Source organism: Hyperoodon ampullatus (genome assembly GCF_949752795.1).
Source record: "Hyperoodon ampullatus genome assembly, chromosome: 9".
Taxonomy (NCBI): Eukaryota; Metazoa; Chordata; class Mammalia; order Artiodactyla; family Ziphiidae; genus Hyperoodon; species Hyperoodon ampullatus.
In genome coordinates this window covers 86,035,907-86,062,626 of record NC_136922.1, presented here as the reverse complement: position 1 = coordinate 86,062,626, position 26,720 = coordinate 86,035,907, and the positions used below count along the sequence as shown (strand labels likewise).

General features: G+C 40.4%; 1 protein-coding gene across 1 annotated transcript in view; it reads right to left on the bottom strand.

Annotated features, from left to right (window-relative positions):
• AHCYL2 (adenosylhomocysteinase like 2) overlaps nt 1-26,720 on the bottom strand; it is a gene marked incomplete at both ends in the record, with an annotated part of 182,515 nt that overhangs the window by 2,854 nt on the left and 152,941 nt on the right. Inside the window, 6 exons of the mRNA XM_079711852.1 lie at nt 4,633-4,753; nt 6,012-6,090; nt 6,213-6,281; nt 7,931-8,029; nt 16,657-16,751; nt 25,324-25,394. Coding sequence (XP_079567978.1) covers nt 4,633-4,753; nt 6,012-6,090; nt 6,213-6,281; nt 7,931-8,029; nt 16,657-16,751; nt 25,324-25,394 — 534 coding nt within the window. The remainder of the gene's footprint in view (nt 1-4,632; nt 4,754-6,011; nt 6,091-6,212; nt 6,282-7,930; nt 8,030-16,656; nt 16,752-25,323; nt 25,395-26,720) is intronic.

Sequence of the window (26,720 nt, the reverse complement as noted above, 5' to 3'; positions counted from 1 at the left end):
GGAAGTCTTAAAATACCTAGTTTTTGAGGGTATCGGGCAGCCAGGATAAAATAGTACAATAGAAAAAGGATAGAATATCCTCTTTGCCCTATAAAAGAGCACATGTGGGTGTAATGAGGCAATTCAGGCTGTAGGGTCTTAGGCTGAGACAAGGAATCGATATTTATGTAGTACCTAGTGTTTGCTGGGTCTGTAAGCAGTATTTTAAAAATTAAATCAGGTCATTAAATCTTTACTCTAGAGATAAGCATTATCCATTTCACAGGCAAGAAAACTGAGGCTCTGAATAGTTATATAATTTGGCCCAGTCACACAACTTGTAAATGGTAGAGCTGGTCAAGTCAGCCTGACTCCAAGCTCTTTCTACAATATCACGTGATTGAGAAACTGCACAGCAGTGGGCAGCCTGGGATCACCCTGTGAATATGAAAATAAGACCGAGGCCCTCAAGTTTCCATCCTTCACAAAAGAGGAGTCAAACCTTGCTGTAGTGGAGCAAATCCTGTCAGCTGGCTTACAGGCTCCATGCTAGCTGCTGCATTCTCCTTTGAGAATGGGCCACCTTTGAACCATTACCAATTGCCCAGGCTATTCCAGCCCTGTGGCCCTTAGTTTAGACAAACAGAAGTCAAAGTGGCATGAGATTCTGATAGGGAAGAAAACACCTTGCATACAGGATATAGAACTTGTTTAGGTTGTCAACTAAAGAAAGTGGCTATCTTTAGTAGCTATTTCTCAAAAATGGCTACTCTACTGGTAGTTTCTACTGCTAGATTCATTTCTTTCTTCTCTTTGGTTGGATGTCATAGTCAGGTCCTGTAGTCAGGGTCTTTTGGTCCCAAACCACAGGATGCTGCCTTTCTGTGCTCTCCAGCTTATGGCAGCACACAGAGGGATTGCAAGAACCAAGCTTTAGTTTCTCTGCCTTAAGCCTATACTTCTCAACTCCCCCAGAGTGGTTGCTTTACGAAAGCAGGTTCTTTATACACATAACGGGGTGGGCAGTGGGGGAAGGGTGACATTTATGAGTGGAATGACTCACCATGGAACAAGGGACTCAAGGCTAAGGACACTTAAACATGCCTATTGGTAAGTGCTTCAGCTTTTCACATCCTTGCGCTACAGCAGGCTCTCTAGCCTGTTGCCCAGAAGCCTCTCTCATCTCTAAATTCCTAGTTCACTGAAGCAAGGAATACTCTCAGTACAAGAATCCATTTTAAGAATATTTTATTTATCTTTTGAGATTACATATTCATTATTGCTGATCTAATACAATCACTTAGACATAAAGATTTCCAAGAGCCTCTCAGATATGGCAATCTTTAGAGGTTTTATTTCCTTTCAGTAAGATGACAATGAGAACTAGATGATTTTACATATATATGTATGTATATATAGTTTAGAACTTGTCCACATATAATTTGCTGGTGTTGCCTATTTTTTTCCTGTAATTTTCCTTTATTAAAAAAGCTTAATGCAACAATGCATTTTGATTTCTTTTTTAAAACCATGACAAAGTTAATTTTGAGAAAACCACAGGAGCAGCAATTTCAGATCTGTTCAGAGAAAAGCCAAGCAGCAAAAAAGCTTTGCAGGAGTATGTGGCCATGGGGAGCCGTGCTCATATGGGAGGGGAGGATGAGGAGGTAGGAGGGCGGAGGAAAGGTAGACCAGATACTTTTTTTTTTAATGAGAAAAAGAAAACAGTATTTCAATTAAGAAGGCAAAAAACCTTGAAAACTAGCACAAATTCACTGCAGAGAAAATGGTAAGATCCCCACAGGCCAGGGCCACATATAAAGAGCTAATTAGTCTTCTTTCCCATGCTTCCAGATACCTAGGATGCATCTAAGGTGAGAGCTCGAGGGAAGAAGATGCATTTGTTCTGATTACACAGGGAGTAAGAATAACGACCAAATTCCCACACCAAGGTAGAACTCAAACTCAGGAGGCCTGGACCTCCTTTTCCTTAATGGTTATGACACAGAGTCCCCAGAAAGAAATGAAGAGTGGTCACCTGAAACTCAGAGGCAAATACCTCACCATGGGTAGCAACATGGGCCACCTAACCTAGAAGCCCGGTGTGGCTCTTTTTCATTTGGAATGGGTCTCTTCACATTTTCAAGGCAGAGTATGTTCTGTCAGGATCAGCACATAGTAAGCTCCACAGGCAGCCAGGCTTTGCTGAGAAACAGCAGGTTATGACTTTGGCTTAAGAACATAATAAGCTAGAGTCTAGATATCTGCCTAATGGAATCTTCTCTGGATATAAGATGAGACACAAATTTCATCTTCTGAATCTTCTGTTAAGGGGATCCAATTAATTAATACAAAAGCCAGAACAGGGTGGGCAAAAGGAAGAACTGAATGGCCTAGTGGGATTTTCAGCATTTATGATCTTCTCCATGAAAGAATATAGCCACGCATGTGGCATTTTTCCAGTACTTGCTAAGACATACGGCCTCTGAGGAACTAGATTCTATGGGCTGAGACTGTGTACTATTTAGTGAGGCAAACAACCATTTACCTAAGATCTACCTCCCTACCTCCAAAGGGAAGGTCACTTCCAGACTAGCTCTGTGGGTATATGTGAAGACCAGGAGAAGTTGGAGAAGGTAGAAATCGGAGAGCAGAATTAGGGTGGGAAGGTTATGGTGATCGTGGGTGGTCTGGTGTTTCCTGGGGTCACCTTGGTCTTGAGACTTTGAGGCAGACCAGGATAGGGGAAAAATGGAAAAACAAAACTGAGAGTGTTAAATAGGGTTGGCAGGGGGAAAAAGGACTCATTTCATTCAAGATTCCTAGGACCACTCCAGACTTTAACTCTTAGAACCAATCTGGTCCCAATGGACCCCTTAAGACCAACAGGTCAGTCTCTAAAAGGAATCCAACTCTTAGGTGGGACACAAAGTTTCAGGCTGCTCACATTACAATTTTTTTGTAATGTTGGAGTTACTCAAGAAACTACCTCTGGAATACAGAATCCCAAGATGGCCAGAACATAAAAAGATATCCCAGCAGAGAAGAAAGACCACAGACCAAATTGCAGAGACATTAGATCTCAGTTTCATATTCAATGGCAATGGCCAAAGGGATGAATGTCTGACGAGGTTCAAACTAGTCAAACTAGCTTTGATCATCTGGATTCAGTTTACGGTGTCATCTCTGTATAGCTTAGCCAGTTAAGCTGCAAAGCCCTTCCCAGGAGACAAATAAATATATTCTGCTTCTTTAGGGTGTTGAGCTGTGGGTCTGAAAGATCTGTCGCATTTCTGAAGCCCTGCTCTCCCAAATCCCTTGGAAAGTAAGCCTTTCCCTGCTCAGTTTCAGAAGGAGTTTTAGGCCACAGGAGGAAGTTTCAGGAAGTAGTGTTTCACAACAAGCCTCCTTTTCTGAGACAGTGTCAATCTGTAGGGAGCTTCCTGGGAAACTATCCAGTTAAATGACAAGGAAGTAAAATTATGGGCCCCAGTGGGGCTGGCCCTCACTTCCTGAGCAGAGGCTAGTTGGGTTAGAAAGAGGGCAAAACAAATGTCTGATAAACATCAGAGCTGTTGAGGAAATAATAGAGGCACATTCCTCTTGGAATCTGAAATTGTTAAAATGGACATAAATATTCAAGGAGAAGAAAGGAGTCCTGGGTAAGGAAGGAGACTCCCAGGCAGCACAGGCACAGCTGAGTTCTTGGTGTAGCTTGCCAAAGCCACAACACTCCTTCCTTCCTTTCATTTTATAAAGAAGGCAGTGATAGTGATGGTCAAGGCTGGGAACCCAGGCCATGTTAATTCAGTGGCTTCCAAAAGGCCTCACCTGGAGAAGGGCCAAAGATGAGAAAGGCAGCTGCTAAAAATTTATTCCAGAAAACCTCAGAGAAGGAGGAGTCTGGAATCCATGGACTAACTCCTGAGCCTGGACAAGAGAACAATGACCAGGGCTGAGGATTCCGAGTCAATGGGGAATGACTCAAAAGATCCACTGGGAACCCCATTTCTTTCCTTCCTCAGCCTGTCCTCTGCAGCTCTCACAGCCCTCAGGACAGCAACCACACTCTGGGCCAAGGCGACATTTATTATTTAGGTTAATAAATAAATAACCTAACATATAGGGTGAGCACGGCAGGCAGCTGATTGGAGAAGCAGCTTGCTGGGTTCTTTCCTGTATAGGAGTGGAGAAAAGACTTGGAGTTTTATTCCTTAAAACTTCTTCTGGCTTGAGTTACAGGAACTTAATACCTGCAGGAAAAAAGAAAGATGAGACTGTGATGTTATCAGCTTGTGGGGATGCTGGGACATGAAGAGCCTGCCTAAAGGTATAACAGGGAGGCAGGGACTTTTCTGCAGTGTATGGTGAGGGTAGATAAATGTGGTGCTTTTTCACATCAATGAAGAAGGCCAGTTTTCCTCCATACAGGGGTAAACGTCATGTCAAGAAGATGAAATGGCAAATTCAGGAAAGGGAACACTATTCAATGTCTGGAGAAGGCCTCAAAGAATCCTTTGGGGGTGGTAGTGAGGGGGAGTGGGTTTATTTTCCTGAGGTCATGTAAATATGGTGATGGATGAAAAGACCAATTCCAGTGCAGGAAGCTCATCACTAGTCAGGCTTGCATATTTTATGGGGAGTCCAAGGCACCTGTAGTAATTGGGCTTGAAGGGCCCATTCTTGTTGAGCCCCAGATACTTGGCCTGTTCATCTGTCAACTCGGTCAGGTGGGCATCAAAGGTGGGCAGGTGTAGGCTGGCCACATACTCATCTGGAACAGATCACAAAAGACCTGGTATAAGCATTCTTGCCTCTTGTCTGGCTGTTCTCTCCAGCCTTAAAAAGTTGGAAGACACCTTCTAATTCTTGGAGCTGAATGAAAAATGCTTAACTTTTGCCCACTGGACCTCAATTCTAAGGAATGGTTGCTTGAGCTTAAGCCCAGTGCTTTCCAAAGTCAAAACATTTCTTCCTTACAAGCTGTTTCAGCCTTGAACCTTTCCTTCTCCCCAGAAAAGTGAGAAATGAAAGAAGCAATAGGCCTTAGAGTCTAAAAGAAAGGATGGGACAGTGGGTGGACTAAAAAACAGGAAGCTCCAACTTTAGTTCTGCCTTAAACTTTATACTATAGGTCACTCAGAAAAACTAACACTTGGGGAGCTCCGAAAGGAGTGACTGAGAAGGACACTACACCCTTAGTTCTTAAGAGTTTCTATTTACATTCTCTTACCTGAATACAAATTGCTGATTCAGAATTTTGAGTCATTTCCTATGTATTTGTTTGGTCTCCCTAACTTCATTATACATTCAGTTATGGACTGTTCTATTTTTTCATATTCTTCCAAAGTGTCTATTAAAGGGATAATATGTCAACTTCTCACAGTTGCTGTGCATCTAATGCTGAAGCAAAACAAAACCAGAAGCTGATTTATTCCCTGATCTTTGGCTTGGGAGTTTATAAACATACGGTATCAGTTCAGGTGTTTGAAGCAGGTTCTTTAAAAATTTAAGACAGTTTAATGTTTCTCCTATACGAAATGGCCACATAACTAAACTCTTACCAGAAGCTATTCAGAGTCTTTCCTTTGGCCTGAAGCAACAAGGTCAGAGTTAGAAGGTGTAGTATGAAAGTCTTCTTGGTCTGAGAAAAGTTTGGTAGGAGCTACTTAGCAGCCTAGAACTGGAGTAAGTCAGATGTCACAAGGTAGGAGATGATTCCTCTTTCTTGTGGGGGGAAGAGGTTTTTTTCCTTTGAGATTTTTTTCTTGTGTAATAGATACTTTGGGAAAATCCTTAAAATTCACAGGCAGGTAAACTAAATCACAGCAAAATGTCCTTACTTCATTAGGACAACCTATTTGGAAAACGTGATAAATCAACTGTGGATGAAATCTAAGAATCCTAGCTCCTACTTTACAAGATGAAGATATCTTTTTTCTATCCCTAAGAAATATAATGCCCCCAAACTTCCCTTAGCCTCTGACTCTGAACTACTTGGTAAGGACTGGGATAGAAGAGCTCATGCTTACCCATTTTCTTGGGCAACAGGTAGACATCCTGCTTATAGCGACCCTCAGGAGCATTGTAGAGTTCTATCAAGGCAAGAGCCTAGAAAAGCAGAGAAATGGATGCTGACGTGCCATTCACAGCAATCTACCCCATATCAAGTGAAACCCTGATGGGCTAATGACTCTCTCCAGCCCACTGCTTCCCCACTCTGGAGGCCTTACCTGAGTAGTTGCGGTGATGGAGAGCACAAATGTAGGCACTGTGGAGCAGCTTAGGTTCAGCAGACGGCCCTAGAAAGCAAAGGTTAACACACAAATGGGTTGGTTAGATGAAGTCTCTGGCTTTGAGGAGTGAGGGAAGAACACGACAGCCATTTTCCAAACACCTCCCAACTAACATGCTGGACAAAAAGGAGGTGTTCAATCAGTGGAAATGAACTGAGTGACATCTGAGTGAAATGTTAAGAAATTCTGGAAAATCTGATGAAGATAATAAGATAAAAGATCTCTGCGTTTATGTAAAAAGGAATAGAGATAGTCACATGATACTGAGGCTTATGCCAAGGAAGGGTATATTTCCCTTGAATTTTCTACTTTCTACAACAGAATATCTTCCTTCTGAGGCATCGATATTCCTTCAAAAAACTGTCCTAAATAATGATCTGGTCAAATCCAAGGGCAATCTCTCCAGGTTGTGATGGGAGATATTTTTTGACTTAGGAAGCTGTGATGGTTTCTGTGCTTTTTCCTCAACCTGGTTCTCCTGAATTCAAGGGCAGTCATGTATTTCCAGTGGGTGATTCAGAGAGTTAGAATGACTAGAACCTTCCCCCCAATGCCATTCTTTCCTACTTTATTTCCTAGGAAGCTTGACCACGTTTTTTGCTCAACCATTGTAGCCAAAAACAACTATGGTGCTAGCTTTTGTCACCAAAATTACTAGATGGGACCTAGAAATAAGTCACCAGACAGTGGGCTGACTTTAAAGCAATTAGTCTATATTTAACAACCTGCCGATCCCCTCCCTGTACACACTCCTGTACATACTTTATAGATGCCCTAAAGTATTTGAGAAGGTGAGATAAGGTGAGAAAAGGTGAAGAGAACAGGAAGAAGACTCAAAAATAAATTTAAAGGCCCCTAGGTGAAGACAGTATATGTTTTATATTTTCATATTCAGTTTCTTTAATTAAAAAAAAAGACTGAAAATAAAAATTCAAGGAAAGTATTATTGTCCCCCTTGTAATCTTGGTATCTTTCCCTGAAGAAGAGAAAGTGTTAAGGTAAAAACAGGGGGCATTGTTACAGCTGTCAGAAATCTAGGATAGGAAAGAGAAGCTGTCAAGAAAGGAAAAGTGGCCAAACATTGACATGGGAGTCTAAGTGGCCTGAAAGTCAACAGTAAGGCTGAGCTAGAAGAAGCCAGGAAAGGGAAATATCAATCACACAACCAATACATAGCTGGGTATCTACTACACGTCTGGCTCAGTTTAGGGGAATGGACACCCAGAAACAGGGAATCTATTAGCAAAGACATGACCTTCTCAGAGTTTGCCTAAGATTATCTTAGTTACAGTCAGAAATATCTACTTTGTGCTTCCTGATTAAACCATCCCACAAATGACATTATCTCTTTATAAGCATCACTCAAAGTGGTAATGGTTCTATCCATTAATTCCTTCCACAGTAATAAGTCATTGTCTGACTCAACCTGTAGAGTGACATAGAGAGACAGGATAATTGGTGAAAAGTGGGGAACCAAAATAGTTTCTTAATTGCTGAATGAAAAGACCTTTCAAAATTAGATGTAAAATCCACTGGTAAAGTAGTTAAGCTTATTCTTAAGAGGAGTTGAAAGTATGGGAGAACATGAGGGGGAGGAGACATGGGTACTGCAGTCTCTCCTGTCAGGGGTGAACTTCTCCAGCCTCAGGTCTTACCTCTGCCAGCAACACTATCCTCTTGCCATCAGGCCATATTACATGGTCAACTTGGGATCTCACTCGCTCCCAGGTCAGTTCTGGTGTCCGAAGACTCGCCTGGAACACATACAGCAAGCACATCATCAGCCATGCCAAGTCCCACTTTCTGGATGGAAAGATGTCGAAGAGAGCCATTTCAAATAGCAAGTTGAAAGAAGCAACCAACATGCCAGATGGAGAATACCTGTCCTGGGTTGGTTAGGACTGTTCCATTTCAGGGAATTTAATCTTAGGCCCAGCCAGGGAGAGATCAGTCAGGATGTCATTCCACAACATATACTGTGCGCCCACTCTCTGCTGAGCACAGTAAAAGGTGCTATGGGAAATACAAAAGAAACCAAAGACATGGTTTCTGCCTTCAAAAAGCTCATATTTTAGTTTGGGACACAAAACAATACATATGTGTGGGGACAAAAGTCTTTAATACTTATGAGGCAACATGCAAACAAGTGCAAATTAATACAGTGCAAACTGAATATATAAGTGCTGAAGAGACACAGAAAAAAGGAGGGTCAGAGCTGAGTGAGATTAGTTAGAGAAGAATGAATGTCCTACACATAGCATGCCAGGGCCCAAGGTTCTGCTCTCATGTCCCGACATCCCAGGTTCCACCTTCTCAATGATGGTGGTTCACCCTAAAGTTACAGAAGCTTTGTGACCTAAGTGCAAATGTGAGGTAGCCTTTAGAGCAATGCTTAATGGTAGAGTAAAGCTCCCAATGGCTCACCCTCCTTCCATTTCTGTATATTGTATATTCCGAGAAGAGAAGAAATGTTAAGTTTATTAACAGCAGTAAACAAATAACAGTCACAGGGTTTAGACTTAAGGCGACAACTTCCTTCTTCCAAGAGGCAATGCCTAAAATAGAAAGGGAGTCTGTACTCTAAGACTACCCATTGGCTCAAGTTGGTAAAATTGAGAAGTTCTGCCAAATAGTAGTCATCAGACAAATAAAGGGAAACACTTCAGTTATACGACAATCATTTACTGGAGTACATCCTGTATTCTAGGCATTATAGCAAAGAACACTATTATAGATAAGACTGTGGACTCCTCTACTAGACTGTGAGCTGTTTATTGACAGGGACTGTATCTTCTTTTCTGTACTAATCTAGTGGGAAAGAAAGACATATAATTATAATTATATTCAGTATATTCAGGACTTTATTAATGGTCTGGACCATTTCTTTATTAGGTAGATGGGAAATATAAAATCTCTTCAGGTGTCAAGTTTCATAAATTAGTTCAACCTTTCTAGAGGGCAATTTGGCAGTAGCTAACAAAATTTTATATGTACCTAATCTTTGACCAATCAAATTCACTTTTAGGGCTCTATCCTATAGAAATACTTGTTCAAGTTCAGAAATATAAGTGCCCACGAATGTTTAATCCAACATTATTTGTAATAGCAAAAAATGTAAATCAACATGGGAATGGCTAAGTAAATCAGGATAATTCCATACAATGGAATATAATGTAATTCTCAAAAAAAAAAAGAAATTAGTAGATCTGTATTTGTTAACATGAAAACCATACATTATTAAGTGAAAAAATCAAGTTGCAGAAATAATATGCTGTAACCTCAATTTTGTAAATTTTCTGCTTTTTACTTTATACATATTTATATTGCTTGAATTTTAAATTGAGGAAGTACTACTTTAAAATTAGGATTTTAAAAAGAAATTTTATAAATAAACACTATAAATAGAGTTAAAAAGAATTTAAGCAAATAGGCCATTTTGGGACGTTAAGGATATACAGAGTAAATCCCTCAGCCTTTAGAAATATCACCATGGAGGACAATAACCATGTAGAGCCAAGAGATACTCTTCGGTAACACTAGCGATTTTTTAATTGAGGTAATGGGACTTTAAAGTATTTCAAGTTCTTAATGTTTCATACTCCTAATCTTCCATTGGACAATCAATCTTGATGACTGGAAGTAAAGAGCTGACACAATGATAACAAGAGTCTCTTGTCTTAGGAAGTATTCCCTGGGAAAAAAGATGTGGTGGAATCAAGGAAAGGGAACTTCTTAGGAACATCATAAAAATGATCAGTGCTTAGTAGAGGCAATTTACTAGAGCACTGGGATGGCTATGATGCAAGCAAAAGACCTGAGGGTTTAAAATGGGGTTTGAAGAGCAACTTGGTTAAGTTATCCCCAGCACTGCCCATGCAGTTCCAATAAACTATTAAAGTCTATTTGGCATTTACACTCCTTGAGAAAAGTGTTTCCTATGGCTAGCACAGTTTTACAAGAATTTCTCTTAAAGACATCCAACGTCCTTTCTGTGGATTTACAATCACTAAGCAATCTACCAGGAAAAAGATCCCCTATGCCCACTCCCTTCCCAAACTAGGTGTACGTCCCACTGTAAAGCCAAGAACAGCTGTGGTTCTAGTCCTGCGAAGCATGGAGTCAGTAGCAAGTCTCAGGCTGTAATTCTTTGGCTGGCAAAACCTTTTTTTAAAAAAATTTATTTACTTTATTTATTTATTATTTTTGGCTGCGTTGGGTCTTTGTTGCTGCACGCAGGCTTCCTCTAGTTGTGGCGAGCGGGGTCTACTCTTCGTTGCAGTGCGTGGGCTTCTCACTGCAGTGGCTTCTCTTATTGCGGAGCACGGGCTCTAGGCGTGCAGGCTCAGTAGTTGTGGCGCACGGGCTTAGCCGCTCGCAGCATGTGGGATCTTCCCAGACCCGGGCTCGAACCCATGTCCCCTGCATTGGCAGGTGGATTCTTTTTTTTTTTTTTCTTTTTTTGCGGTATGCGGGCCTCTCACTGTTGTGGCCTCTCCCACCGCGGAGCACAGGCTCCGGACACGCAGGCCCAGCGGCCACAGCTCACGGGCCCAGCCGCTCCGCGGCATGTGGGATCCTCTGGGACCGGGGCACGAACCCGCGTCCCCTGCATCGGCAGGCAGACTCCCAACCACTGCGCCACCAGGGAAGCCCGGCAGGTGGATTCTTAACCACTGTGCCACCAGTGTAGCCCAGGCTGGCAAAAACTTTTAAAGCATGTGCACATAATGGTTTAACTACCTGAACTGTGAAGCTTACAATCACACAGGCTGTCTATGTGATATATACAGGTAAGCAGGTTTCTTTTCAAGAGAAAGGAAGTATGTGACAGAAAGACTTGGACAAAAGGCAGCTAAGAGCACATCCCTATCACAGGTCCCCTAAGTATTCATGGTATTATTTTTCAGAAAAAAAATACAGCTTTCTAAATGACCTACTCTTTCCATGAGCAATTGCTTCCTAAAAATGTAGCAGTCAACATCTCAAGGTTAGGTAAACTGTAAATTCCTCCACAAAAAAAGATCCTTACATTTTTGATCACTAAAAACTCTGGATAAAAATTTACCAAGTCATTTTCCTTCCCAGTTTTGTTGAGTTAGCTTACAGTGATTCCTCTCTTTTTATCACACTCTGCATCCAATCCATGTAGCAAAGCTCACTGGTCCTACCTTCACAATATATCACTTCTTATCACCTCCATTGTTTATCCATCTAATCCAAGCTACCTCCTTCTATTGCTGGAAATACTGAAAGAGTTTGCTATCGTCCCTATCACCACTCAAGCTCCAGAAGTGTTTTCTTCATACAACAGCCAAGGTTATTTATTTTATTTTATTTTTTTCCTCCAATTCGCGCTGTCTCGGCGCACATACGTGTCACCAGCTCTTTTTTTTTTTTTTTTTTTTTTTATGGCTGTGTTGGGTCTTCGTTTCTGTGCGAGGGCTTTCTCTAGTTGTGGTAAGTGGGGGCCACTCCTCATCGCGGTGCGCGGGCCTCTCACTATCGCGGCCTCTCTTGTTGCGGAGCACAGGCTCCAGACGCGCAGGCTCAGTAATTGAGGCTCACGGGGCCAGCTGCTCCGTGGCATGCGGGATCCTCCCAGACCAGGGCTCGAACCCGTGTGTCCTGCATTGGCAGGTGGACTCTCAACCACTGCGCCACCAGGGAAGCCCAGCCAAGGTTATTTTTTAAAACATACGTCAGATTTCAACAGTCACCCACTCAAATCCTTCCAATGGCTTCACTTGTATGCAGAATAAACTCTAAAGTCCATACCATGGCCTACAAAGCTCTGCATAACCCGCTACCTCCTTGCTGCCTCTTATCCTCATCCCCTTGCCCATTCTGTTCCTGCCACAATGGCACCTTTTCTGTTCCTCAAACACATCAAGCATGTTTCTACCTCACGGTCTTTACTCACCATTCTCTCTGAATAGAATGGTCATTCAAGTTTTTGTTCAAATGTTATCTCCTCAAAGACACCTTCTTTGATCACCCTAATTAAATAGCAACCTCAATGTCCTCATCTTTCTGTTTTACTTCAGTATTAGGCACTAACTGAAAGAAACTGTCTATTTATTTTTGGCTGTGTTGGGTCTTCGTTGCTGCACGTGGGCTTTCTCTAGTTGCAGCGAGCAGGGGCTACTCTTCATTGTGGTGTGCGGGCTTCTCATTGTGGTGTCTTCTCTTGTTGCAGGGCACGGGCTCTAGGTGCACGGGCTTCAGCAGTTGTGGCTCACGGGCTCTAGAGTGCAGGCTCAGTAGTTGTGGCACACGGGCTTAGTTGCTCCGTGGCATGTGGGATCCTCCCGGACCAGGGGTTGAACCCATGTCCCCTGCATTGGCAGGCAGATTCTTAACCACTGTCTCACCAGGGAAGTCCATAACTGTCTATTTAGTAATTGTTTCCCACAGTAGAATATAAGCTCCAGGAAAGCAGGCATATTGTTCACTGTTATTTCTTCAGCCAATTAGTACTTAGCACAGAGCAGAGCGAGTACTCAACACAAATTTGCTAAGTAGTGAATGAACATTCTGGAATCAATGTTTAGTTGAGTTTGCTACTTCCTTAAATTTCACTTTGCATGCCCTGTGACACTACCATTGAAAGTTGCATAATTAAACTTTTCCAAAGTCATTCTGAACATCTCCCTTTCTGGACCACTTAGTTTAGTCATATACTTTCTGCTAAGAAGAGCACAAAGAGAGTTGAAAGATGGCTCTTGGCTAGTGTCAGTGGCAGATACTGGGGCTACCTAGCAATACCTGCAAAAGTAGGTCTAGTCTCAATGCAGCAGCCAGGGTGATACTTTTAAAATAAAAAATCATCCTTTAAAAACAGAAGGCATAAATCCTACAGTGGCTCCATATTCCTCTCAGTACACAATCAGGAGTTCTTACAATGGCCTCTGAGGTCTTATAAGATGTGGCTCATTACCTCTCTGACCTCATTTTCGACTCTTCCCTGCCCCATGCTCTTTTTTTTTTTTTTTTTTTTGCGGTACGCGGGCCTCTCACTGTTGTGGCCTCTCCCGTTGCGGAGCACAGGCTCCGGACACACAGGCTCAGCAGCCATGGCTCACGGGCCCAGCCGCTCCGCGGCATGTGGGATCTTCCCGGATTGGGGCACGAACCCGTGCCCCCTGCATCGGCAGGCGGACTCTCAACCACTGTGCCACCAGGGAAGCCCACCCCATGCTCTTCTGCTCCAGTCATACTGGCCTCATTGTTGATTCTCAAACAGATGAGGCAACTCGCGCATTGGGGCATTTGCTCTGGCTGTTCCCTCATCTTGAAATGTCCTTCACCTAAAAGTCAACATGGCTAATTCCTTCAGATATGCTCAACCATCACCTTTTTTTTTTTTAACATCTTTATTGGAGTATAATTGCTTTACAATGGTGTGTTAGTTTCTGCTTTATAACAAAGTGAATCAGTTATACATATATACATGTTCCCATATCTCTTCCCTCTTGCGTCTCCCTCCCTCCCACCCTCCCTATCCCACCCCTCTAGGTGGTCACAAAGCACCGAGCTGATCTCCCTGTCCTGTGCTATGTGGCTGCTTCCCACTAGCTACCTATTTTACATTTGGTAGTGTATATATGTCCACACCACTCTCGCTTTGTCATAGCTTACCCTTCCCCCTCCCCATATCCTCAAGTCCATTCTGTAGTAGGTCTGTGTCTTTATTCCTGTCTTACCCCTAGGTTCTTCATGACATTTTTTTTTTCTTAAATTCCATATATATGTGTTAGCATACGGTATTTGTCTTTCTCTTTCTGACTTACTTCACTCTGTATGACAGATGCTAGGTCCATCCACCTCACTACAAATAGCTCAATTTTGTTTCTTTTTATGGCTGAGTAATATTCCATTGTATATATGTGCCACATCTTCTTTATCCATTCATCGGATGATGGACACTTATCAACCATCACCCTCTTTTTTTTTTTTTTTTTTTTTGCGGTATGCAGGCCTCTCACTGTTGTGGCCTCTCCTGTTGCGGAGCACAGGCTCTGGACGCGCAGGCTCAGCGGCCATGGCTCACGGGCCTAGCCGCTCCGCGGCATGTGGGATCTTCCTGGACCGGGGCACAAACCCGTGTCCCCTGCATCGGCAGGCAGACTCTCAACCACTGCGCCACCAGGGAAGCCCAACCATCACCTTCTTAATGAGGCTTATACCTTGATCCCTCTATCTAAAATTACAACCCAGCACTCTTGATTTCCCCTTACCATGCTCTGCTTTTTCTTTTTTCTATGGTGCTTTCACCTTCTAACATACTATAAATTTTACTTATTATGTTTATTGTCCTTTTTCTCACTAAAATATAAGTTCCATGAGGGCAGGAATCTTTGCCTGTTTTGTGCACTGATCCCAAGCATGTAGAGCAGGACCTGGCATATAGCAATCACACAATAAATATTTATGATTGAAGGTAAACAGTCTCCTGGCCTTTATCCTGAGAGATTACTTATATCTGGGCTGCCTTTGGAGAAGAGATTACCACCACAATTTGAAGGTAATCTAAAAAGCATGAGGAGATCATAGTATAACATACAGAAAAACAGGGAATTCCCTGGTAGTCCAGTGTTAGGACTCGGTGCTTTCACTGCCTGAGCCTGAGCCCAGGTTCACTCCCTGGTCAGGTCAGGGAACTAAGATCCTGCAAACTGTGAAGCATGGCCAAAAAAAAAACCACAAAACAAAAAACCAAACTAAAAAACTAAACAAACAAACAAAAACATACAGAAAAACAAAAACAAAAAAACTGAACTAGAAGTCAAAAAACCTGAATTTTGTGCTTCAATTTCATTTTTGAATCAACGGCTATGACTGAACAATGTACTTAAGCTTTTATTTTCCCAACTGAAAATCAGGAATAAGAATACTGCCTCATGGGGTGGTCAAGAGGATGAAATGAGATAAAGTAAAAATATAAAAATTACATGACTGCATTTGAAATTATCTTTATTTTAGAGCTTCTTGAGGGTTTAGAACGGAAATTCCTTCCCTGTTTGCTTACTCAGAAGATTTCACTTCAGGGCTCAGAGCATGACCACTTCCCTTTAAGCTTTTTCCATCTGGGGGCTCTACAAGCAGATCAATCCAGAAAAGGACAATCATAGGCTAGATAGTTTTAGAAATATTGATACCTTTGACCATTTAGTAAACGGGCAGTATGGCACAAAAGTGAAACTTAACCAAAAAACCAAACCAAACAAAAAAAACCAACAAAAAACCCCCAAAACAACAACAACAACAAAAAATCCCTCAAAAACACAAACTAAATAAATTACTCATTATAAGCAAAATATCATGGTAAGACAGAGTAATGGAGCCATGCCACTCAAAAACCTCAAGGGTAGAAACAGGCTTTGGTAGGTTGTTTTTCCAGCTATTTTTAATAACAGAAGAATAGAGCACAGAGTTAAAAAGAGAAACCATTTAAAATAGATATCCAACAGGCTCTCAGTATATCAACTGATCCTTACCTGGCAATGCTGAAGCTCAATCAGAGCAGCCCTCAGTGGAGATGAAAGCATGCTTTGCTTGAGCCATTTACCCAGACAGAAATACAGTTGTGTCAGAAAAATGCCATAAAAACTTAAAACCAGAGTGAAAGTCACACTGAGAGATACTTTAAGTCTGAAAAGAAATAAATAACACTTCTATTAACTATTACTTGGGCACCTTAAAAGGATCACGTGTTCTGTTGGATCAGAAAATTTTAGGTGACTATAATAAAACTAGAGAACCAAAGCTATAGGTTTTCCAGGTTTGAGGAACACATGCTACTGAATTGATTGTGACATCTATAGATCGAATACTACAGTTTGGAAAATATGTTAAGGGGAGACCTAGCCCCATAAAAGAGGGAGAGAAAAGGGAAACCACCATATCTGACAGACACAGTCAGTCTTAAGCAGTGTTCTCATCCCAGCCCATAGATTTCCCTCCCTTGACTTGTTTCCTTGGACCAACCTACTAATCTCACCTTTACAGCAAAATCAAATCTCTCCGAAATACTGACTAGCATACTGACTCACATTTATTGTATCCTTTTTGTAGTCTTGAGTTTACCCAGCTCTTAATGCTAATCATAAAGATAAAATGTCTTACAGTACAACTAGGTATCAAGCTTAGGTGGAAAAAAACCATTCATTTGAAATGATTAAGTTGAGATAAAGAAGCTTTGTAGAATCCATACGCACAAGCCATAAGGCTAGTGAGTGAACAGACTGTGAACAGCTCTACCAGTACAGTCATGTTTAGGATGGCTGGTGACCCTGCTCTTTCTTCTTCTAGTTTATGTTTCTTGGGAAGGAGAGAGGAAAAAAAAAAAAAAAAAACCCAATGACGAGTCACTTGAACTTACCACGTCAATCTCCGTGTTGGAATGTCCCATGTTACAAACGATGCAGCTATTCTTCATACGGTCTAAGTGCTCTCTGGTTACCACATTCTTGTTACCTTAAAAACAGAAGAGATAGCCACATGAAAAGGAATGAAGTTGGACCTCTTCCTCACACCATATGTAAACTTAACTTAAAATGGATCAGAGACCTAAATACGAGAGCTAAAACTATAAAACTCTTAGCAAAGCATAGGAATAAATCTTTGTGACCTGGGTTAGGCAATGGTTTCTTAAATAACACCTAAAGCACAAGCAACCAAAGACAAAATAAACTGGACTACACTGAAATTAAAAACTTTTGTGCTGCAAATGATACCACTAAGAAAGTGAACAGACAACCTACACAATGGGACAAAATATTTGCAAATCATAAATCTGATAAAAACTCTTACAACTCAATAATAAAATTTATAAAGAACTCTTACAAATCAATAATAAAAAGACAGTTCATTTTAAAAATGAGTAAAGGATCTGAATACACATTCTTAAAAGAGAATGTACAAAAGATGTGCCAACACGCACATGAAAAGATGCTCAACATTATTAGGGAAAGGCAAATCAAAACCACAGTGACACACTATTTCACACATACTAGGATAGCTATAATCCAAAAATCAGACAATAACAAGTGCTGACAAGGATGTGGAGAAACTGCAACTCTCACGCATTGTTGGCAGGATTGTAAAATAATGTAGTTACTTTGGAAAAGTTTGGCATTTTCTCAAAATGTTAAAAGTAGTTACCATATGATCCAGCAATTCCACTTGTAGGTATGTACCCAAGAGAACTGAAGACATGTTCACAGAAAAACTTGTGCACAATGTTCATAGCAGCATTATTCATAATAGCCAAAAAGTAAAAACAACCCAAGTGTCTATCAACTGATGAATGGATATCACTGAAATGTGATATAACCTTAAAATGGAATATTATTCAGCAATCAAAAGGAATGAAATACTGATACACACTACAACATACATGAACCCTGAAAATATTATGCTAGGTAAAAAAAAGCCAGTCACAAAAGACCATATATTGTATGATTCTGTTTATATGAAATATCTGGAATAGGCAAATCTATAGAGACAGAGAATTTAATGGTAGCCTAGGGCTGCGGAGAAGTGAAGGGTAGAATAAAGAGTGACTGCTAATGGTAGGTTTATTTTTGGGATGATGAAAATGTTCTGGAATTCGATAATGGGATGTTGTACAACTTTAGTAAAAATCACTGAACTGTACGCTTTATTTTTTAAAGATTTTTTTTATGTGGACCATTTTTAAAGTGTTTATTGAATTTGTTACAATGTTGCTTCTGTTTTATGTTTTTGTTTTTTGGCCCCAAGGCATGTGGAATCTTAGCTTCCCTGACCAGGGATCGAACCCATCCCCCCTGCATTGGAAGGTGAAATGTTAACCACTGGACCACCAGGGAAGTCCCTGAACTGTACACTTTTTAATTTTTTTGAATTTTATTTTATTTATTTTTTTATACAGCAGGTTCTTATTAGTTATCTATATATATTAGTGTATATATGTCAATCCCAATCTCCCAATTCATTACACCACCACCATCCCCCCGCCCCCCACCACTTTCCTCCCTTGGTGTCCATACGTTTGTTCTCTACATCTGTGTCTCTGTTTCTGCCTTGCAAACCGGTTCATCTGTACCATTTTTCTAGGTTCCACATATATGTGTTAGTATACGATATTTGTTTTTCTCTTTCTGACTTACTTCACTCTATATGAGAGTCCCTAGATCCATCCACGTCTCTACAAAAGACCCAATTTCGTTCCTTTTTATGGCTGAGTAATATTCCATTGTATATATGTACCACATCTTTATCCATTCGTCTGTCGATGGGCATTTAGGTTGCTTCCATGACCTGACCATTGCAAATACTGCTGCAATGAACATTGGAGTGCATGTGTCTTTTTTTGTTTGTTTGTTTGTTTGTACTGCAGGTTCTTATTAGTCATCAATTTTATACATATCAGTGTATACATGTCAATCCCAATCGCCCAATTCAGCACACCATCATCCCCACCCCACCGTGCTTTTCCCCCCTTGGTGTCCTTACGTTTGTTCTCTACATCTGTGTCTCAATTTCTGCCCTGCAAACCGGTTCATTTGTACCATTTTTCTAGGTTCCACATACATGCATTAATATACGATATTTGTTTTTCTCTTTCTGACTTACTTCACTCTGTATGACAGTCTCTAGATCCATCCATGTCTCAACAAATGACTCAATTTCGTTCTTTTCTATGGCTGAGTAATATTCCATTGTGTATATGTACCACAACTTCTTTATCCATTCGTCTGTCAATGGGCATTTAGGTTGCTTCCATGACCTGGCTATTGTAAATAGTGCTGCAATGAACATTGGAGTGCATGTGCCTTTTTGAATTTAGTTTTCTCTGGGTGCATGCCCAGGAGTGGGATTCTTGGGTCATATGGTAATTCTATTTTTAGTTTTTTAAGGAACCTCCATACTGTTCTCCATAGTGGCTATATCAATTTACATTCCCATCAACAGTGCAAGAGGGTTCCCTTTTCTCCACACGCTCTCCAGCATTTGTTGTTTGTAGATTTTCTGATGATGCCCATTCTAACTGGTGTGAGGTGACACCTCACTGTAGTTTTGATTTGCATTTCTCTAATAATTAGTGATGTTGAGCAGCTTTTCATGTGCTTCTTGGCTACCTGTCTTCTTTGGAGAAATGTCTATTTAGGTCTTCTGCCCATTTTTTGATTGGGTTGTTTGTTTTTTTAATATTGAGCTGCATGAGCTGTTTATATATTTTGAAGATTAATCCTTTGTCTGTTGATTTGTTTGCAAATACCTTCTCCCATTCTGAGGGTTGTCTTTTCATCTTGTTTGTAGTTTCCTTTGCTTTGCAAAAGCTTTTAAGTTTCATTAGGTCCCATTTGTTTATTTTTGACTGTATTTCCATTACTCTAGGAGGTGGATAAAAAAGATCTTGCTGTGACTTATGTCAAAGAGTGTTCTTCCTATGTTTTCCTCTAAGAGTTTTATAGTGTCCAGTCTTACATTTAGGTCTCTGATCCATTTTGAGTTTATTTTTGTGTATGGTGTTGGGAGTGTTCTAATTTCATCTTTTACATGTAGCTGTCTAGTTTTCCCAGCACCATTTATTGAAGAGACTGTCTTTTCTCCATTGTATATCCTTGCCTCCTTTGTCACAGATTAGTTGACCATAGGTGCATGGGTTTATCTATGGGCTTTCTATCCTGTTCGGTTGATCTATATTTCTGTTTTTGTGCCAGTACCATATTGTCTTGATTACTGTAGCTTTGTAGTATAGTCTGAAGTCAGGGAGTCTGATTCCTCCAGCTCAGTTTTTTTCCCTCAAGACTGCTTTGGCTATTTGGGGTCTTTTGTGTCTCCATACAAATTTTAAGATTTTTTGTTCTAGTTCTGTAAAAAATGCCACTGGTAATTTGATAGGGATTGCATTGAATTTGTAGATTGCTTTGGGTAGTATAGTCATTTACACAATATTGATTCTACCAATCCAAGAACATGGTATATCTCTCCGCCTGCTTGTGTCACCTTTGATTTCTTTCATGAGTGTCTTACAGTTTTCTGAGTACAGGTCTTTTACCTCCTTAGGTAGGTTTATTCCTAGGTATTTTATTCTTTTTGTTGCAATGGTGAATGGGATTGTTTCCTTAATTTCTCTTTCTGATCTTTCATTGTTAGTGTATAGGAATGCAAGAGATTTCTGTGCATTAATTTTGTATCCTGCAACTTTACCAAATTCATTGATTAGCTCTAGTAGATTTCTGGTGGCATCTTTAGGATTCTCTATGTATAGTATCATGTCATCTGCAAACAGTGACAGTTTTACTTCTTCTTTTCCAATTTGTATTCCTTTTATTTCTTTTTCTTCTCTTGATTGCCATGGCTAGGACTTCCAAAACTATGTTGAATAATAGTGGTGAGAGTGGACATCCTTGTCTTGTTCCTGATCTTAGAGAAAATGCTTTCAGTTTTTCACCATTGAGAATGATGTTTGCTGTGGGTTTGTCGTATATGGCCTTTATTATGTTGAGGTAGGTTCCCTCTATGCCCACCTTCTGGAGCATTTTTATCATAAATGGGTGTTGAATTTTGTCAAAAGCTTTTCCTGCATCTATTGAGATGATCATATGGTTTTTATTCTTCAATTTGTTAATATGGTGTATCACATTGATTGATTTACATATATTGAAGAATCCTTGCATCCCTGGGATAAATACCACTTGATCATGGTGTATGATCTTTTTAATGTGTTGTTGGATTCTGTTTGCTAGTAGTTTGTTGAGGATTTTTGCATCTATATTCATCAGTGATATTGGTCTGTAATTTTCTTTTTTTGTGGTATCTTTGTCTGTTTTGGGTATCAGGGTGATGGTGGCCTCATAGAATGAGTTTGGGAGTGTTCCTTCCTCCGCAATTTTTTGGAAGAGTTTGAGAAGGATGGGTGTTAGCTCTTCTCTAAATGTTTGATAGAATTCACCAGTGAAGCCATCTGGTACTGGACTTTTGTTTGTTGGAAGATTTTTAATCACAGTTTCAATTTCAGTGCTTGTGATTAGTCTGTTCATATTTTCTATTTCTTCCTGGTTCAGTCTTGGAAGGTTATACCTTTCTAAGAATTTGTCCATTTCTTCCAGGTTGTCCATTTTATTGGCATAGAGTTGCTTGTAGTAGTCTCTTAGGATGCTTTGTATTTCTGTGGTGTCTGTTGTAACTTCTCCTTTTTCATTTCTAATTTTATTGATTTGAGTCCTCTCCCTCTTTTTCTTGATGAGTCTGGCTAATGGTTTATCAATTTTATCTTCTCAAAGAACCAGCTTTTAGTTTTATTGACCTTTGCTATTGTTTTCTTTGATTCTATTTCATTTATTTCTGCTCTGATCTTTATGATTTCTTCTACTAACTATAGGTTTTGTTTCTTATTCTTTCCCTAGTTCCTTTAGGTGTAAGGTTATATTGTTTATTTGAGATTTTTCTTGTTTCTTGAGGTAGGCTTGTATTGCTATAAATTTCCCTCTTAGAACTGCTTTTGCTGCATCCCATAGGTTTTGGATTGTCGTGTTTTTGTTGTCATTTGTCTCTAGGTATTTTTTGATTTCTTAAGTGATCTCTTGGTGATTTAGTAACATACTGTTTAGCCTCCATGTGTTTGTCTTTTTTACATTTTTTTCCCTGTAACTGATTTCTTTTTTTTTTTTTTTTTTTTTTTTGCGGTACGCGGGCCTCTCACTGCTGTGGCCTCTCCCGTTGCGGAGCACAGGCTCCGGACGCGCAGGCTCAGCGGCCATGGCTCACGGGCCCAGCCGCTCCGCGGCATATGGGATCCTCCCGGATCGGGGCACGAACCCGCATCCCCTGCATCGGCAGGCGGACTCTCAACCACTGCGCCACCAGGGAGGCCCCCTGTAACTGATTTCTAATCTCATAGTGTTGTGGTCAGAAAAGATGCTTGATATGATTTCAATTTTCTTAAGTTTACTGAAGCTTGATTGACCCAGGATGTGATCTATTCTGGAGAAAGTTCCATGCACACTTGAGAAGAAAGTGTAATCTGCTGTTTTTGGATGGAATGTCCTATAAATATCAATTAAATCTAGATGGTCTATTGTGTCATTTAAAGCTTGTGTTTCCTTATTAATTTTCTGTTTGGATGATCTGTCCATTGGTGTAAGTGAGGTGTTAAAGTCCCCCACTATTATTGTGTTACTGTCGATTTCCTCTTTTATAGCTGTTAGCAGTTGCCTTATGTATTGAGGTGCTCCTATGTTGGGTGCTTATATATTTATAATTGTTATATCTTCTTCTTGGATTGATCCCTTGATCATTATGTAGTGTCCTTCCTTGTCTCTTGTAACAGTCTTTATTTTAAAGTCTATTTTATCTGATAAGTGCATTGCTACTCCAGCTTTCTTTTTTTTCTTTTTTTTTTTTTGCGGTACTTGGGCCTCTCACCGCTGTGACCTCTCCCGTTGCGGAGCACACGCTCCCGATGCGCAGGCTCAGCAGCCATGGCTCATGGGCCCAGCTGCTCTGTGGCATGTGGGATCCTTCCGCACTGGGGCACAAACCCATGTCCCCTGCATCGGCAGGCAGACTCTCAACCACTGCACCATCAGGGAAGCCCCCAGCTTTCTTCTGATTTCCATTTGCATGGAATATCTTTTTCCAATCCCTCACTTTCAGTCTGTATGTGTCCCTAGGTCTGAAGTGGGTCTCTTGTCGACAGCATGTATATGGGTCTTGTTTTTGTATCCATTCAGCAAGCCTGTGTCTTTTGGTTGAAGCATTTAATCCATTCACATTTAAGGTAATTATTGATATGTATGTTCCTATTACTGTTTTCTAAATTGTTATGGATTTGTTTTTGTAGATCCTTTTCTTATCTTGTGTTTCCCACTTAGAGAAGTTCCTTCAGTATTTGTTGTAGAGCTGGTTTGGTGGTGCTGAATTCTGTTAGCTTTTCCTTGTCTGTAAAGCTTTTGATTTCTCTGTTGAATCTGAATGAGATCCTTGCCAGGTAGACTAATCTTGGTTGTAGGTTCTTCCCTTTCATCACTTTAAATATATCATGCCACTCCCTTCTGGCCTGTAGAGTTTCTGCTGAGAAATCAGCTGTTAACCTTATGGGAGTTCCCTTGTATGTTATTTGTCATTTTTCCCTTGTTGCTTTCAATAATTTTTCTTTGTCTTTAATTTTGTCAATTTGAGTACTATGTGTCTCGGTGTGTTTCTCCTTGGGTTTATCCTGCCTGGGACTCTCTGTGCTTCCTGGACTTGGGTGGCTATTTTCTTTCCCATGTTAGGGAAGTTTTCGACTACAATCTCTTCAAATATTTTCTTGGGTCCTTTCTCTGTCTCTTCTCCTTCTGGGACCCCTATAATGCGAATGTTGTTGCATTTAATGTTGTCCCAGAGGTCTCTTAGGCTGTCTTCATTTCTTTTCATTCTTTTTTCTTTATTCTCTTCTGCGGCAGTGAATTCCACCATTCTGTCTTCCAGGTCATTTATCTGTTCTTCTGTCTCAGTTATTCTGCTATTGATTCCTTCTAGTGTAGTTTTCATTTCAGTTATTGTATTGTTCATCTCTGTTTGTTTGTTCTTTAATTCTTCTAGGTCTTTGTTAAACATTTCTTGCATCTTCTTGATCTTTGCCTCCATTCTTTTTCTGAGGTCCTGGATCATCTTCACTATCATTATTCTGAATTCTTTTTCTGGAAGGTTGCCTATCTCAACTTCATTCAGTTGTTTTTCTGGGGTTTTATCTTGTTTCTTCATCTGGTAGAAAGTCCTCTGCCTTTTCATTTTGTCTGTCTTTCTGTGAATGTGGTTTTCCTTCCACAGGCTGCAGAACTGTATGAACTGTATACTTTAAAAGAGTGACTTTTACTGTATGTAAATTACATCTCAGTAAAAAAATCAGATTGTCTTGGTTGTATGACCTTGTGAATTTGCTAGAAAACATTGAATTATACACTTAAAATGGATATGGTAAGTGAATTATATCTCAATAAAGCTACTTACAAAAAAAGAGATTGAAGGATTGATGTGAAACAAGAACAGTTTCCTTTTCCTTTTTTTAAAAAAAATAACTTTATTTATTTATTTTTGGCTGCGTTGGGTCTTCATTGCTGTGGGCAGGCTTTCTCTAGTTGCGGTGAGCAGGGGCTACTCTTGGTTGTGGCGTGTGGGCTTCTCATTGCGGTGGCTTCTTTTGTTGCAGAGCACAGGCTCTAGGGCACACAGGCTTCAGTAGCTATGGCACACGGGCTCAACAGTTGTGGCTCGTGGGACCTAGAGCACAGGTTCAGTAGTTGTGGCGCAAGGGGTTAGTTGCTCCATGGCATGTGGGACCTTCCCAGACCAGGGATCGAACCCACGTCCCCTGCATTGGTAGGCAGATTCTTAACCACTGCGCCACCAGGGAAGCCCCAAGAACAGTTTCTTATGGTTCTTCTTTGCCCCCTGCTCTCCCTGAGACTACAAATAATAGTTTTATTCTTAAATATTCTGATTTTCCTCCTTTAAAATAGAATTATAAAATAAACCCAATATTCCAATGGCTTATGGTTCTAACATAAAGATAAAATATCTCAGTCCAAGGAAAGTAGCCATATCTGCATATTCCTCTCTAAAACTCAAAATCTACATCTTTGGGAATTAACACAACTACCTTTTCCACTTTCTCTAACTACGAAGAATTTTGCTCTAGCCTTGCTTTAATTACAGGGACTAGAGAGAAATACACATCACTTTTGGAAGCAAAATTTTTAAAAATGTACAAATTTAAGATCTAGCTTCCCAAATAAAACTCACTGGTAGCCATCTCCTAGGTAGCTGAGGATGGATGGAGATATGGAACAGTTAAAAAGACTAGAGAGAAACTTTCCTCTAGGGATGACATTAGCTAATGGTATACTTTTGGTCAGAGTTCTAAAGAGGTAGGAAGAATGTGAAAGATTGGTTTTGTGGACTACTATCTCTGGCTTTTAGAGTTTGGTTTTGTTCAGAACATTTCCAGTCATTTTTCACTTGTTCCATGAAAGTGTTCCCAAGTGCCACCCCATTTTATATGTCATAATCATACCTGTACAGGTAATAACAATATCCACTTGTCGGATGACCTCATTTAATTTCACCAGTCGAAATCCATCCATACTGTAGAAATAAAGCACGATCAATTAACCTAAAAAAGCACCTGGGGAGTCTTCTGCCACACAACCTCAAAAGCTATTACCCAAGTTGCTTTGGTACCTACATCACTTTTTGATACAGCTGGACTATTCTTAGTGAAAAATTCAAACTCTTTCCTTAGTTCATATAGGACAGAAATAAAAGGTTCTTTCTATCACTGGGACCTAATTATTCCTGACAGTAGGGAGGCAGGGTTAACCATGAAACCCCAATCAAGTTTCTAGAAAGTGCTATTTTACCTGAACCTACTACCCCATTGAAATTGCTCTCCCCAAGATCATCAATGATCTCCTGAATGCCAAAAACAATTTTTTTCTTAGACTCTAATATTACTTGATATCCTCTGCTACATTAAACATTATTTGCATTCTTAAGGCTCTATACTCTTGGAGTCCATGATACCGTTTTCTCTTGGTTTTCTTACTTTTCTGATTGCTCCTTCTTGATCTCAGTCAACCTTTAAATGTTGGTACTCTGTAGGGTACTCTTTTCTCTATTCTTTCAGCACTTATCCATTCCTTTCCCTTGGCTACAAATGATGCCTCACAGATCGCTGATTTGCACATTAACATCCAAAGCTTCAGAGCCATAGATCAAATTATCTACTGGATAGCTCCTCCTCATGTCCCACAAGGACCTCAAACTTATTGTGCTTGAAAATAGACTCATTATCTTACCCACACCACCAATCCTGTTTCTTTTCTTCTATATTTTCTATCTTAATCAACAGCATTACTGTTCACCCAGCTCTACGAGTCAAATAAACTAGAATGTCCTAGCCTACTGCCTCTCCCTAATTAAAATTGTCACCAAATCTGGTTGAGTCTTTTTCCTTAATTCCTTAAAATCTTAATTCTTAATCTATCCCCTCTTTTCTATACGTGCAGGCCTGATGTTCAGGTCTTATCATTTCTTGCTGTAGTAGCCCCTGGCCCCATCTCATCGCCTCTAGGTTTATGTCTCTCTAATTCATTTTGCAGAGTGGTTTCCTGAAATGCCATCTGGCTCATGTCATTTCCTTGCTTAAAATACTTTGGTGACATTGTCTGGTATCAGGATAAGACCCAAATAGTTATGTTGATATATGATTATACTGACATATGATTTCTACGCAGGTATTACCACTCCCCCAAATTTATCCTATCGGCCAGCTCCATTAAAACACTTCCACCTTCTTAAATATAAACATGCTGTGCTCTCTCCTTCCTAGGTGACCTTGCATATGTCGCCTGTACCTGGAACTTACTTCCAAACTAAGAAGTCACTTAAATAAGTTTTAAGACTCAGCTC